General features: G+C 41.4%; 1 protein-coding gene across 1 annotated transcript in view; it reads left to right on the forward strand.

The window, feature by feature from the left end:
• The window catches only part of DOK6 (docking protein 6), a 391,579-nt gene that overhangs the window by 315,478 nt on the left and 61,731 nt on the right, over positions 1-14,370 (forward strand). Inside the window, exon 7 of the mRNA XM_081263683.1 lies at positions 71-188. Within this exon, the coding sequence (XP_081119809.1) occupies positions 71-188 (118 nt within the window). The remainder of the gene's footprint in view (positions 1-70; positions 189-14,370) is intronic.

The raw sequence follows: 14,370 nt of genomic DNA on the forward strand, positions 1-14,370 counted from the left end.
ACTCTCTGCTACTCAAATTCAGTCCTCAACAAAACAGATTCCAGTTAAATATCTTTTCTTTCTCTCTTAGCTTCAGACAAGCTTGACGGAACCAATGACGTTATCCAAATCCATCTCTCTTCCTCGTAGTGCATACTGGCATCACATCACGCGTCAGAACAGCGTTGGAGAAATCTACAGTTTGCAAGGCAAGTAACTTTAAAAACAGCCGAGCAGTCCTGACTGCCATCAGCTTCCCAGGTGGACCAGCCGTCTTGCAAATTGCTCTGCATTTGCAGCGCTCCTTTTCCTCCATTTTCATTTATCGGCTGTCACTGGCCACAGTGGGAACTCCGGGAGACACAGTTGCCTTTTAAAAGCTGTAATTTCATATGCTTGTGGTAAAAATTATTCCAAAAATTACTGTGAGAGCTAAGGATCCAATTTGGCACAAGACCTTGACAAAACACATTATCAGGAGTTAAAAGCTAATGCTGAGATCTGTTTCATGCTGTGTTTTACAAAGGAATTCTATTTTAGCATCTTTTTCCCTTAACAGGATTAAGTACCAGCTCAGGACTGACTTCAGGCTCAGTAATAACAGGCTGCATAAACCTCCCCACAGAAGTTTTGAGGTTCAGAGAAAGCCTCAACCTGGAAACCCTTCAGTGAGGCCGTGGGGGAAGGGGCCAACTGTATACACAGTGCTTCTCTATTTCCCCTGATGACTAATTAACAATACGAGAATGACTTGTGAGATGTCAAGTTAATAGACAGCGGATATTTGATCAAAAACAGCAGAAACCTCTGCTCAGGAGTTGCTTCCTATGCCTTCTCTTTGGTTTTAAAATGAATAATATTTTCCTTCAAATAAAAGGTTGGGCTACAAGCAGTTGACTAACAGCTGACCCACACTGGAAGAGGACTTTGCTTTCAGCCTAAGAAAAATAAGGTTGAAACGCACGTTTACTCATCTAGCAAACAGTAACTGCACATCAGAGGCTTCAACGTAACAGGCAAACACTTAATACCTGGTGAAGCAATGGCCAGTCATGACCTTGAGCATGGTTAGGCATTCCAAGTGTTGGATCCTGTCAGACATTAGCTTTTGTCTGTATGAACAACACTAAATGTTTTGCAAAAATTCTATGATAAGTAAATTAACATAATGTGAATGTTTTGAGAGCAATGTTCACTTGTCAAAATTTGAAGCGTAGACCAACAGAATTTGATCAATGAGAATGTGTGGTTGAAGAATTATTCCACAAGGAAAGGTAGTTGGAATGATTTTAGCCACTTATTGAAGGCAAATGCATTTTATATTTTAAATGGCCCTTTACATTTGTAGTTTAAATGGTCTTCTATGGCCAATTTGATTACCTGTATTGATTGTCTGTATTTCAGACACAGTTGTTGTTTTGTTGTATTGTGTAGTTTTATGAGAAAAAATAATAAAATAAAAATTAGAGGATTGGGAAAAGCAAAGGGAACTGGTTTGGCAGTTGTAAGAATGAGAAAGTGAAGATAAGCTTCTCAGATCTCTGCTTGCTTCTGCAGAGAGCAGAATCCCACAGCAAAACTCTGAGTTATGATCTTGTCAAATTAATTTTTCCCTTTCCTGTGATTAGAATGAGAATATTCACTTAAAGTATAAAGTTTAGTCATAAATATACATATGTAAATATTGATATTCCCTCAAAGAAAACTAAAACTTTGGAATATATTTTTTTTTTTTTTAAAGAGAGAGTGAGAGAGGAGAGAGAGAGAGAGAGAGAGAGAGAGAGAGAGAGAGAGAGAGAGAGAGAATTTTTAATATTTATTTTTTAGTTCTCAGCGGACACAACATCTTTGTTGGTATGTGGTGCTGAGGATCGAACCCGGGCCGCACGCATGCCAGGCGAGCGCGCTACCGCTTGAGCCACATCCCCAGCCCAAAACTTTGGAATATTTGAATGAGGAAATTAAAAACATCAAATTTCTAAGCAAACAAAAGTATGAGGTGAATAGAAATAGGAATAAATTTTCATTGAAATAATAACTTTGGTTTTTGTCAACGGTTTGGTATATATTTCAAGTAAATAGAAGACAGTTGTTTTGATGGTAGCAAAATTAAAACTTTTCTCTGAAGAGAGAGCTGACATTTAGACTGAAATTCGACTTCAAAGATCATTTCACACCCATCCAAGAAAGATACTGGAGTGTGTTAAAATAGCTTAGAACTTTGCCAGAGACCCTTAAAGGACGATCTTAATTTACCTATTGAGCAAGAAACACTAACTGACTGGAATTCTCTATGAGGTGTCTGATATTAATTTCCAGTAAAGCTAGGGCTTATTAAAGAAATGTCTCATCAGTTGCAATGCACAATTTAGTTACATGGTCTCAGGATCACACATTTCTCTGGTTGGTGGGTGGGTTTTGTGTAACAGAACATATACATTGACTAAAGTGATTATTGTGTGTCAAATATATAGAAAATGTATGCAGATTATACTTCACTGTACTGTGGGTTGGCTTTTTGCATTACATTTTTCTTTGAGCACTACATTTTACCATTTTGTATACCTCTCATTGATACACAGAAAGATAGATATAAAGATACTGAGGTGGGGGGGAAGAAGGGAGGTAGAGAGGAGGTAGATGGACAAGTAGTAGACAATAAATAGACGGAGATAGAAACTGGCTAGTGATGCTTTGGCAATGGTGGTATTTTGTTGTCTGTTCTTTTGTGGCAGACAAAATTAAGAGACAGACAAGTCTCAGTAGTGTTTTCACTGGGACTAGGCCCTAATGGAACCAGGGTAGAATAAAACTCCTGAAACAAAGAAGAAATAAAACAGAAACAGTGAACCTCAGCCCTCTCTCACATAGGTTGACCTTTTTTCCCACAAAACTGCATTTATAAGCATGGTTACCTTGTGTCTCACTTCTTGAAGTGGCCTTGCTTTCCTGACCAAGAGAACACAGGGGGCTAACGATCCCAGTGCGCTTTGTGGATCAGGTGCACACCTGGCTGTGGGAGTGTTAGGTCGTGGAGTAAGCCGCAGGTGACTTGGGAGACAAGCACATCTGCAGAACTGTCTCCTCAGAGCTTCATGCTCTTTCCTGCAAGGCTGAGATCAGTGTGGAATGAGAGTTCATACTAAGGAGTGGGTTAAGTGAATTCCGAATGGATGCTTTCATTTGGAAGGTCAAGGAGAAATATTTTGCATATTTATTTAACAGACTGAGATATATAAATACGTGGCACACGCATCAGAACCGAGACAACAAATCCAGTCTACGCTAGCACTTACCTGTAACCTCCATTGCCTGTCACCCTCAAACTTCACACTTGCCTTGGTTTTGCTGTATTCATCTCTGTTCTGCATTTTAGATAGATTGCCAGATAGATACTCTTTTAAAGGCAGATATATCGATACTGAGATGCTGCATGACCTGAATGATTGGAGAATTAGTATCACAGAATTGGCCTGATCGCCTCCCACCCCACCCCACTCCCAGAAGGCTGCTCTGAAAGAATAGGTTATTATGGTCTCCCTGGTGTATTCTAGGAGTCAGGATCAACAGAGTGAGAAGAGGAATCATTGGCTTCTCACACATACCCGTTGCCCTGGTACTAGGCCGCTGCTGTTCACGATCTCTACCGGTTTGGCTCCAGCAGGCTGATTCATGCCTTCTCTTCTTGCAGAGTGATAAACACCTTCCTCTTTCTTTTTGCCAGATAGTAGAGATTGATTGGTATTAGGAGGTACTTTTCTGTTTCTATTTCACTAACTTCCTGTGCACCTATGAAAAATGTTTACATCACACACGTGCAAAGGATGTTATCTGTAGACCTAAGGAAACAGAAACTATGAAAGGAGAAAACAAAAGAAAACAAGATTTTGAACTCTTGAATCAAAAGTGAACATTTAAAACCTTCCACTTGTTGAATCCTCCGACGGCTGTGACCTTAGCTCTGAGGCCTTGGGGAGTGTGTTGGGAGCATAAGGAAAAGAGAGAAGGAAAGAAACAAATCAGCACAGAAGTCCGATCCCGGGGCTTTTCTTACCTCAGGCTCTCACCTGGACTTAGAGTCACCGTCCAGCACATTCAGATGACCACATGGTTACAATGGTGTCTCTAAGTCAGGATTTGCAAAGATAACAAAAACATCTGCTGAAAACAACAAATCAAACTAGTGACAATCACTGGTGGCACCAGGGGCATTTCAGGCACCAGTGAATCAGCAATGTGTCATGCGGATGCCTGAGGGTGACTCGGTCAGCACCATCCCTCCCTGAGGCTGGACCTGAGGGCCAGCTCGTGTTCTCCTTGGCCCGTGGGGTCTTGGCTAGCGCATCTGCTTTTTGTGGTAGGGTCAGAGCACTTGCTGTTGCCAGTCTCTGTTTTGGTGAGGACAGGGCCTGCTGTGAGACGCAGATCTGTGCCTTTAACCTGGTAGCTCCATTCCCGTCCCCTCCCGCTGCTGCACCCCCACTGGGTTGGTTCTTCTTCAGTCACTGTAGTGAGGCGCAGAGAAGCTGAGACTGTGAGCTGGAAATGGTCCCCAGGAGAGGCTCTCTGGGACTATGTGCCACTCTTCAGCTCCCCTGATACATGCAATGTCCTCACACAAAATGAAATGGGATATATACTTGGACTGAACGACTTCACTGTGTGAGGGAAGATGGTTGGGTGTGCACCTCCTGGAAGGGGTGGCTTCCCATCTGCTTTCATTAGCCCCCATTAACATCCAAATGCCAGCTCTGAATTGTGCATGTCCCCGTGCCCTCTGTACATCTGTAATTACACCACAGACCTCGGTGTCAGCCCTGAAGCTCACCTAATTACACAGAGGGCATTCGACGCTCTCAGATAGGGCATCTGAGGCTCCAATTTCTCAGAAGGACGGGATGAAAACAGGCAAATTAGAAATAGAGATAACCTTCAGAACATGCTAAAGAGAGTTCTTCCATAGATTAGCAAGGAAATCAACGGATTTATTTGTTCTTGGCTTAGCAGTGACCCTCTGTCCTTCTTACTGCCCATTCAATTTCAAGCTCTCATAGTACATAAATTGCTTTCATTGATGTTTTCTATTTAAATTTTTATTATGGGATATTTTCCAGATTTCAGAGTTAATAAAAAGCCTCCTTTAAGTTAAAAATACAGAAATTTCAATAGAAGTAAAACAGGAGGCTGTATAGGTTCACAAGCCACCTTCTCAGTACTTGGGGTGTTCGTTCCTGGGTGAATCAGTCATGGCAGTCGGCAGTACCCTCATACATCACACGTTTTCCATGAGGCACAAACTCTTCTGGCAATTTGGCAACACCTTTTCGAAATATGAGTCTTTTTCTAGAAGCAACACTTTCTGTCTATTAAACCATATTTATGGACATTTGCTGCATATCTTTACTTTAAGAGATATAAGCCAAAAGCAAAAAAATGCCTCCCTGGATATCGCTTTTCAGAGATAAGTGAATCAATCGCTCCCCAAAGTAGACATCATAAAAATGCACAAACACACACCCGTGGCACGTTCCTTATCTCCTGCAGTTATAATTAATCACTCCTCCTTCCCCTTGTGCCCACAGACATTTATGCATAACTTTATTTGATCAACATGTTTGCTTAAAAACCTGCTCCTTCCACTGGATCTTGATGTAGTAACTTTGTGGATGACTTCTTTGTCCTCATGGTTCAGCCAAATTGGAGGGCACAGTTTTTGTGACGAGGCATCATCCATAGAACTTAAGAGTCCTGAAATTTGGAGTCTAATAAGCCCCAGTGTAAATATGAACTTTACCACTGCTGCTGTTTGACTTTGGGCATATACTCAGTCTTTCTAAGCTGCCTCTTCCCCCCACCCAGGGAGATGGGTCAGGGGCATGCCTGTTCAATGCCACCTTCTCCACCAGCAGACCACCACTCAGCTGCCCTGACTAGAGATGGTAGGTTGCCGAGGACAATTTCTAAACAGCCATCTGCAGATACTGGGGTCCTTGGAGGGTTCCTTCTTAGGCTCAGCTCTCAGTTTATGGCTCATCGATTTCTATGTAAGATATTCTTAAAGTTGTCAAAATTTCAGTGGTTAAATTTAGCATTGTTCTTAAATTCATGCCCCCCCAAAAAGCCTATTTTTTTAAGAAAAAGGAGAAGCGAATTTTAGCATGATCACTTTTATTATTTGAACATATCTATATTAATGTTACAGCTTCTTTAGGGGTGTGTTAAAGAAAGTGAAATAAGTAAAAAGAGAAATCATGATTCACTTCCTAATTTACAGCTTCCTTCCTGGTTCTTAGCACTGAATCCATCCTTCTGAAGGTAAAGACACACTGGGAGTCAGGAAACTGGAGACCTCATCCAGTTCAATAAGCTCTCCCAATTTTCTTCAACTGCACGTAATTTCTCCAAACAGTAAAGGGATGGGAGTGGGTAGGCATTTACCTGGTTTCCAACAGAGTTTGTGTGGTCTGGATGACAACTAGAAAGCATCATGTGTTTGGAAATTCTTTATGGTGAGGGGGTGACCTACCAGGAACAAGGCATTATGCTAGATGTCACCAGTGACCTCCTAGGTGCCACACCAGCTCCTACGAGGAAACTCCTAGTGTTCTGTTTTTTTTTTTTTTTTTTTTAAATTCCAAAGCTTAGTGAGACTTTTATTTTTTATTTTTTTTTTTATTGATTATTTATCGCATTACATAGTTCATGATATATCATCTTTCATACATTAGACTCAAATTGTGCTTTGAACTCCCATTTTCACCCCAAATACAGATTGCAGAATCACATCTGTTACATATTCGCATTTTTACATAATGGCATATTAGTGACTGTTGTATTCTGCTACCTTTCCTATCCCCTACTATCCCCCCTCCCCTCCCCTCCCCTCCCATCTTCCCTCTCTACCTCCCCTGCTGTTGTTCAATTCTCTCCCTTTTTTTTTCCCTCCCCCTTGCCCCTCATAACCTCTTATAATTTTATGTATCCTTGAAGGTCTCCTACCATTTCCATATGCTTTCCCTTCTCTCTCCGTTTCTCTCCCCCCATTCGTCTTTGTTTACTGTAGTCTTTTCCTCATGCTCTTTCTTCCTGTTCTGTTCTTAGTTTTTCTCTTTATATCAAAGCAGACATTTGGCATTTGTTTTTTAGGGCTTGGCTAGCTTCGCTTAGCATAATCTGCTCTAATGCCATCCATTTCCCCGCAAATTCTATGATTTTGTCATTTCTTAGTGCTGCATAATACTCCATTGTGTATAGATGCCACATTTTTTTTATCCATTCATCAATTGAAGGGCATCTAGGTTGGTTCCACAGTCTAGCTATTGTGAATTGTGCCGCTATAATCATTGATGCAGCCGTATCCCTATAGTGCGCTCTTTTAAGGTCCTCAGGGAATAGTCCGAGAAGTGCGATAGCTGGGTCAAATGGTGGTTCCATTCCCAGCTTTCCCAGGAATCTCCATACTGCTTTCCAAATTGGCCTCACCATTTTGCAGTCCCACCAGCAGTGTACAAGTGTACCCTTTTCCCCACATCCCGCCAACACTTGTTGTTGTTTGACTTCATAATGGCTGCCAATCTTACTGGAGTGAGATGGTATCTTAGGGTGGTTTTGATTTGCATTTCTCTGATTGCTAGAGATGGTGAGCATTTTTTCATGTACTTGTTGATTGATTGTATGTCCTCCTCTGAGAAGTGTCTGTTGAGGTCCTTGGCCCATTTGTTAATTGGGTTATTTGTTATCTTATTGTTTAATTTTTTGAGTTCTTTGTACATTCTGGATATTAGGGCTCTATCGGAGGTGTGGGGGGTAAAGATTTGTTCCCAGGATGTAGGCTCTCTATTTACCTCTTTTATTGTTTCTCTTGCTGAGAAAAAACTTTTTAGTTTAATTAAGTCCCATTTGTTTATTCTTGTTGTTAACTCTTGGGCTATGGGTGTCCTATTGAGGAATTTGGAGCCTGACCCCACAATTTGTAGATCGTAGCCAACTTTTTCTTCTATCAGACGCAGTGTCTCTGATTTGATACCTAGCTCCCTGATCCATTTTGAGTTAATTTTTGTGGATGGCGAGAGAAAGGGATTCAATTTCATTTTGTTGCATATGGATTTCCAATTTTCCCAGCACCATTTGTTGAAAATGCTATCCTTCCTCCATTGCATGCTTTTAGCCCCTTTATCAAATATAAGATAGTTGTAACTTTGTGGATTAGTCTCTGTGTCTTCTATTCTGTACCATTGGTCTACCCACCTGTTTTGGTACCAGTACCATGCTGTTTTTGTTACTATTGCTTTGTAGTACAGTTTGACCTCTGGTATCGCTATGCCTCCAGATTCACACTTCCTGCTTAGAATTGCTTTTGCTATTCTGGGTCTTTTGTTTTTCCATATGAATTTCATGATTGCTTTGTCTATTTCTACAAGAAATGCCATTGGGATTTTGATTGGCATCGCATTAAATCTGTAGAGAACTTTGGGTAATATTGCCATTTTGACGATGTTAGTTCTGCCTATCCATGAACAGGGTACATTTTTCCATCTTCTGAGATCTTCTTCTCTCTCTCTCTTTATGGTTCTGTAGTTTTCATTGTATAAATCTTTCACCTCTTTTGTTAGGTTGATTCCCAAGTATCTTATTTTCTTTGAGGATATTGTGAATGGAGTGGTTTTCCTTATTTCCATTTCCGAGGTTTTGTTGCTGATATACAGGAATGCCTTTGATTTATGCGTGTTGATTTTATACCCTGCCACTTTGCTGAATTCATTTATTAACTCTAGCAGCTTCTTTGTAGACTCTTTTGGGTCTGTTAAGTATATTATCATGTCATCTGCAAATAGCGATAGTTTAATTTCTTCTTTTCCTATTTTTATGCCTTTAATTTCTTTTGTCTGTCTAATTGCTCTGGCTAGTACTTCGAGAACTAAATTGAATAGAAGTGGTGATAGAGGGCATCCCTGTCTTGTTCCAGATTTTAGAGGAAATGCCTTCAGTTTTTCTCCGTTTAGGATGATGCTAGCCTGAGGTTTAGCATATACAGCTTTTACAATGTTGAGGTAAGTTCCTGTTATCCCTAGTTTTTCTAGTGTTTTGAACATAAAGGGATGCTGTACTTTGTCAAATGCTTTTTCTGCATCCATCGAGATGATCATGTGGTTCTTGTCTTTAAGTCTATTGATGTGGTGAATAGCATTTATTGATTTCCGTATATTGAACCATCCTTGCATCCCAGGAATGAATCCTACTTGATCATGGTGAACAAGTTTTCTGATATGTTTTTGTATTCGATTCGCCAGAATTTTATTGAGAATTTTTGCATCCAAGTTCATTAGAGATATTGGTCTGTAGTTTTCTTTCTTTGAAGTATCTTTGTCTGGTTTTGGGATCAAAGTGATGTTGGCCTCATAGAATGAATTTGGAAGAGCTCCTTCTTTTTCTATTTCTTGAAATAGCTTGAAAAGTATTGGTATTAATTCTTCTTTGAAGGTTTTGTAGAACTCCGCTGTATAGCCATCTGGTCCAGGGCTTTTCTTAGTTGGTAGTCTTTTGATGGCTTCTTCTATTTCTTCTATTGTTATTGGTCTGTTTAAATTGTGTGTGTCTTCCTGTCTCAATCTGGGCAAATCATATGCCTTAAGAAATTTATCGATATCTTCATTATCTTCTATTTTATTGGAATATAGGGTTTCAAAATACTTTCTAATTATCTTCTGTATTTCTGTAGTGTCTGTTGTGATATTGCCTTTTTCATCCCGTATGTTAGTAATTTGAGTTCTCTCTCTTCTTCTTTTCGTTAGCATGGCTAAGGGCTTGTCTATCTTATTTATTTTTTCAAAGAACCAACTTTTAGTTTTATCTATCTTTTCAATGGTTTCTTTTGTTTCAATTTCGTTGATTTCTGCTCTAATTTTAATTATTTCTTGTCTTCTACTATATTTGCTGTTGTTTTGCTCTTCCTTTTCTAGGTTTTTGAGGTGTTGTGTGAGTTCATTTATCTGTTGGTTTTTTCTTTTTTTGAGGTAAGAACTCCAAGAAATGAATTTCCCTCTTAAAACTGCTTTCATTGTGTCCCATAGATTCTGGTATGTTGTGTCTGTGTTGTCATTTGACTCTAAGAATTTTTTCATCTCCTCCTTTATGTCTTCTACAACCCATTGATCCTTCAATAATATATTGTTCATTTTCCATGTGATGTAGGATTTTTCCTTCCTTCTTTTATCATTGATTTCCAATTTCATTCCATTATGGTCAGATATGGTGCATGGTATTATCTCCACACCCTTATAATTACTAAGAGTTGCCTTATGGCATAATATATGGTCTATCTTTGAGTAGGATCCATGTGCTGCTGAGAAGAACGTGTATCCACTTGATGATGGTTGATATATTCTATATATGTCGGTTAAGTCTAGGTTATTGATTGTGCTGTTGAGTTCTATAGTTTCTTTATTCAGCTTTTGTCTAGAGGATCTGTCTAATGGCGAGAGCGGTGTGTTGAAGTCACCCATAATTATTGTGTTGTGGTCTATTTGACTCTTGAACTTGAGGAGAGTTTGTTTTATGAACGTTGCAGCTCCATTGTTTGGTGCATACAAATTGATGATTGTTATGTCTTGTTGGTGGATGGTTCCTTTTAACAGTATATAGTGACCTTCTTTATCCTTCTTGATTAACTTAGGTTTGAAGTTGATTTTATTCGATATGAGTATGGCCACTCCTGCTTGCTTCCGAGGGCCATATGAGTGGTATGATTTTTCCCAACCTTTTACCTTCAGCCTGTGTATATCTTTTCCTATCATATGAGTCTCCTGAAGGCAGCATATTGTTGGATTTGTTTTTTTGATCCAGGTTACTAGCCTATGTCTCTTGATTGGTGAATTTAGGCCATTAACATTTAAGGTTACAATTGAGATATGATTTGTATTTCCAGTCATGCTTCTTTATTTATTTATTTTAGTTTGGCTAGTTTTGCTTTTTGGTTGTTTTCCTCCCCCTTTACTGAGATACCTCCTGCTGTTAGTTTTGGGCACTATTTATCAAATCCTCTTCTTGTAGTGTTTTGTTCAAAATGCTTTGCAGAGCTGGTTTTCTTGCTGCAAATTCTTTTAGCTTTTGTTTATCATGAAAGATTTTAATTTCATTGTCAAATTTGAAGCTCAATTTTGCTGGATATAGTATTCTTGGTTGGAATCCATTATTTTTCAGCGTTTGAAATACATTATTCCAGGATCTTCTCGCTTTCAAAGTTTGTGATGAGAAATCGGTCGTTAACCTAATTGGTTTACCCCTGAAAGTAATCTGCCTCTTTTCTCTCGTAGCTTTTAATATTCTCTCCTTGTTCTGTACGTTGGCTATCTTCATAATTATATGTCTTGGGGTTGGTCTATTATGGTTTTGAATGTTTGGGGTCCTGTAGGCTTCCAGGATTTGGCAATCCATTCCATCTTTTATCTCTGGGAAGTTTTCTAGAATTATTTCATTTAATATGTTGTCCATTCCTTTGGTTTGAAACTCTGTGCCTTCTTCTATCCCTATGACTCTCAGATTTGGTTTTTTTATGACATCCCATAACTCTTGAATAGATTGTTCGTGGGATTTAAGCATCTTTTCTGTGTTGACTATATTCTTTTCAAGTTGATAAACCTTGTCTTCATTATCTGATGTTCTGACTTCTACTTGATCAAGTCTATTTGTAATATTCTCGTTTGAGTTTTTAATTTGGCTTATAGTTTCCTGCAATTCTAGGATTATTGTTTGATTTTTTTTTAAGATCTCTATCTCCTGGTAGATCTCGTTCTTTGCCATTTGAATTTGTTTGTTTAATTCATTTTCAAAATATACTTTTATTTCTTGGACTTGCTGTCTCATGTCTTCTCTAATATTCCTTTCCATTCGAGTTAGGTATGCCTTGAGTTCTTTCCATATCCCTGTTTCTGAAGTTTCTATGTCCTCTTGTAGAATTGAGTTGTCTTGCATTGTTTGAAATCCTTTTTTCCCTTGTTTTCTCATGTTGTCCACGTTACTTTCCAGTTCTTTTTGATTGTCGTGTTTCTGCTCTCTTCTATAGATTTGTTTTGTTTCTGTATTACTCTGATGTCTCTCCTTTGTGTTATTGAACTATGCCTGCTAACGTGGATTCTGCTGGGAAGGAATTCCGACGTCCGAGCTCCAGTGACGACACTACTCTGCTATGCCGTGCCCCAGTCTCCTTGCCGGGGTGCCCTAATGGGGGGGTGTGAGTGGACTGTCTCTGTTTGGTTTCAGCACCCGGTCGTGGCAGGCAGGCAGACTCCCGCCGCCCAGTATCTCAGGCCGTGGGCAGGTGATCCATCGCCAGCGGGAGGGCGTTCTCCTACCGCCCAGTTACCCTGGCAGTGGATGAACTGTCGCCGGCGGGCCTGCAGTTTACAGCTGCCCAGTCACGAGAGCCTTGCCTCTAGTCTCCTGTTCTCTCCTGCTAGGCTTGGGTTCTCCTGCTAGACCAGATTTCCCCTCAGTGATGGTTCTCGGCAGTTCAAGCTATACTCTGGGCCTGTTTTGTTGCAATCTGTGGGAGAGTGGCAGTGGATACTTCAGCTCTCTAAGATGGTGGCCGCTGTTTGCCTTTGTTTTGTCCGCTGATGAGAGGGGGGGTTGAGGGTCAGGTGCCTCTAGCTCCCCTTTAGTCTTTATGCAGGCTCACTCTGATACTGCCTCCCCCTGAAAGTCTAGGAGAGATTTTATGCGAAATCCCCCTAAGTTTGGGGGCTGGGCTGGGTCACACACACCTGTTTTGTTGCTGCAATCTGTCGGAGAGTGGCGGTGGGTACTTCAGCCCTCTAAGATGGTGGCCGCTGTTTGCCTTAGCGGAGTGTCCCCTGTGGGGGGCCGGGCCTTACCGGCTTCCTTCCCCGACTGCAATCCCGAACTCAGCCCGGGGGTCAGTGCGGGCTTGGGCTTGGCTGGTGGGATACCACCGTGTCGCAGCCACTTAATTCCCTGCTGACTGGTTAACCCCTTCTCTGCGGCGCCACGCCTTCTGTAGCCTCGGGGCAGGCCGCGCGTATCAGACAGCCTGGATCTCCGGGGTCACACCGTTGGCTTTTGGGATCCCCGGCACTCTATGGTTTTGATTTTTTCTGCTTGCCCCTCCCCCAGCGCTGGCTAGGCAGCTTTTGTTTTGTCCACTGATGGGAGGGGGGGTTGAGCGTCAGGTGCCTCTAGCTCCCCTTTAGTCTTTATGCAGGCTCACTCTGATACTGCCTCCCCCTGAAAGTCTAGGAGAGATTTTATGCGAAATCCCCCTAAGTTTGGGGGCTGGGCTGGGTCACACACACCTGTTTTGTTGCTGCAATCTGTCGGAGAGTGGCGGTGGGTACTTCAGCCCTCTAAGATGGTGGCCGCTGTTTGCCTTAGCGGAGTGTCCCTTGTGGGGGGCGGGGCCTTACCGGCTTCCTTCCCCGACTGCAATCCGGAACTCAGCCCGGAGGTCAGTGCGGGCTTGGGCTTGGCTGGTGGGATACCACCGTGTCGCAGCCACTTAATTCCCTGCTGACTGGTTAACCCCTTCTCTGCGGCGCCACGCCTTCTGTAGCCTCGGGGCAGGCCGCGCGTATCAGACAGCCTGGATCTCCGGGGTCACACCGTTGGCTTTTGGGATCCCCGGCACTCTATCACTCCTAGTGTTCTGTAGATGAGAGAACAGTAGTATCATGTAAACTCAGCTGGCCTGGCCCTCCACTGAGTCATGAGGTCTCTTCACAACTTTGACAATTGCTTCTATTTTACAAATAAGGAGGCCGAGGAACAAAACTGCAAAATGACTTGCCTAAGGACAAAGATTAGGATCCTCATCCAAACAATCTTGGTTTCTAGCTCCTTGGCGTTACCCAACTAACCCCTGGCTGACAGAGTTTAAGGCCCGGTGGAATAAAACCTCACAGTCTCCATCCTTCTGTCCCAGTACATTTTCTTTGAACCATAATTAAGGTTTACAAGAATGATCTCCCCAAAACACAGGCAACAGCGAGTCTCAAATGTGCTTTAAATGAGACAACCCAGATGGAAGCCATCTAAGCAATTTGTGGAAAATCCTCGTGTTTAAAGATGAGTTCTGTATGGTCGGGACACTGCTTTTAAAAAAATCCCACGTAACAGCTTTTATCTTCTTGTGGGACAATTTAAAGCACATTGTGTATGTAAACTAGCTAGTTTAACCCTTGAGGGTTACCATTACTTTTCATTATTACTTTTCAAGCTTGTAACTAAGCTTTCCAGCAAGTCCAAATGTGCTCCTTCCTCATTCCAACTTCTTTAGAAGTGAGTTATTTTGGAGACTTCAAAAGTGCTTTCCCAGACTCAAAGAGAATCAAGAGTCCTGTTTAAGCCCACATAGGTGGAAACTGAGAAGGCAGAAGA

Source organism: Spermophilus citellus (assembly GCF_964194105.1).
Source record: "Spermophilus citellus genome assembly, chromosome: 12".
Classification (NCBI taxonomy): domain Eukaryota; kingdom Metazoa; phylum Chordata; class Mammalia; order Rodentia; family Sciuridae; genus Spermophilus; species Spermophilus citellus.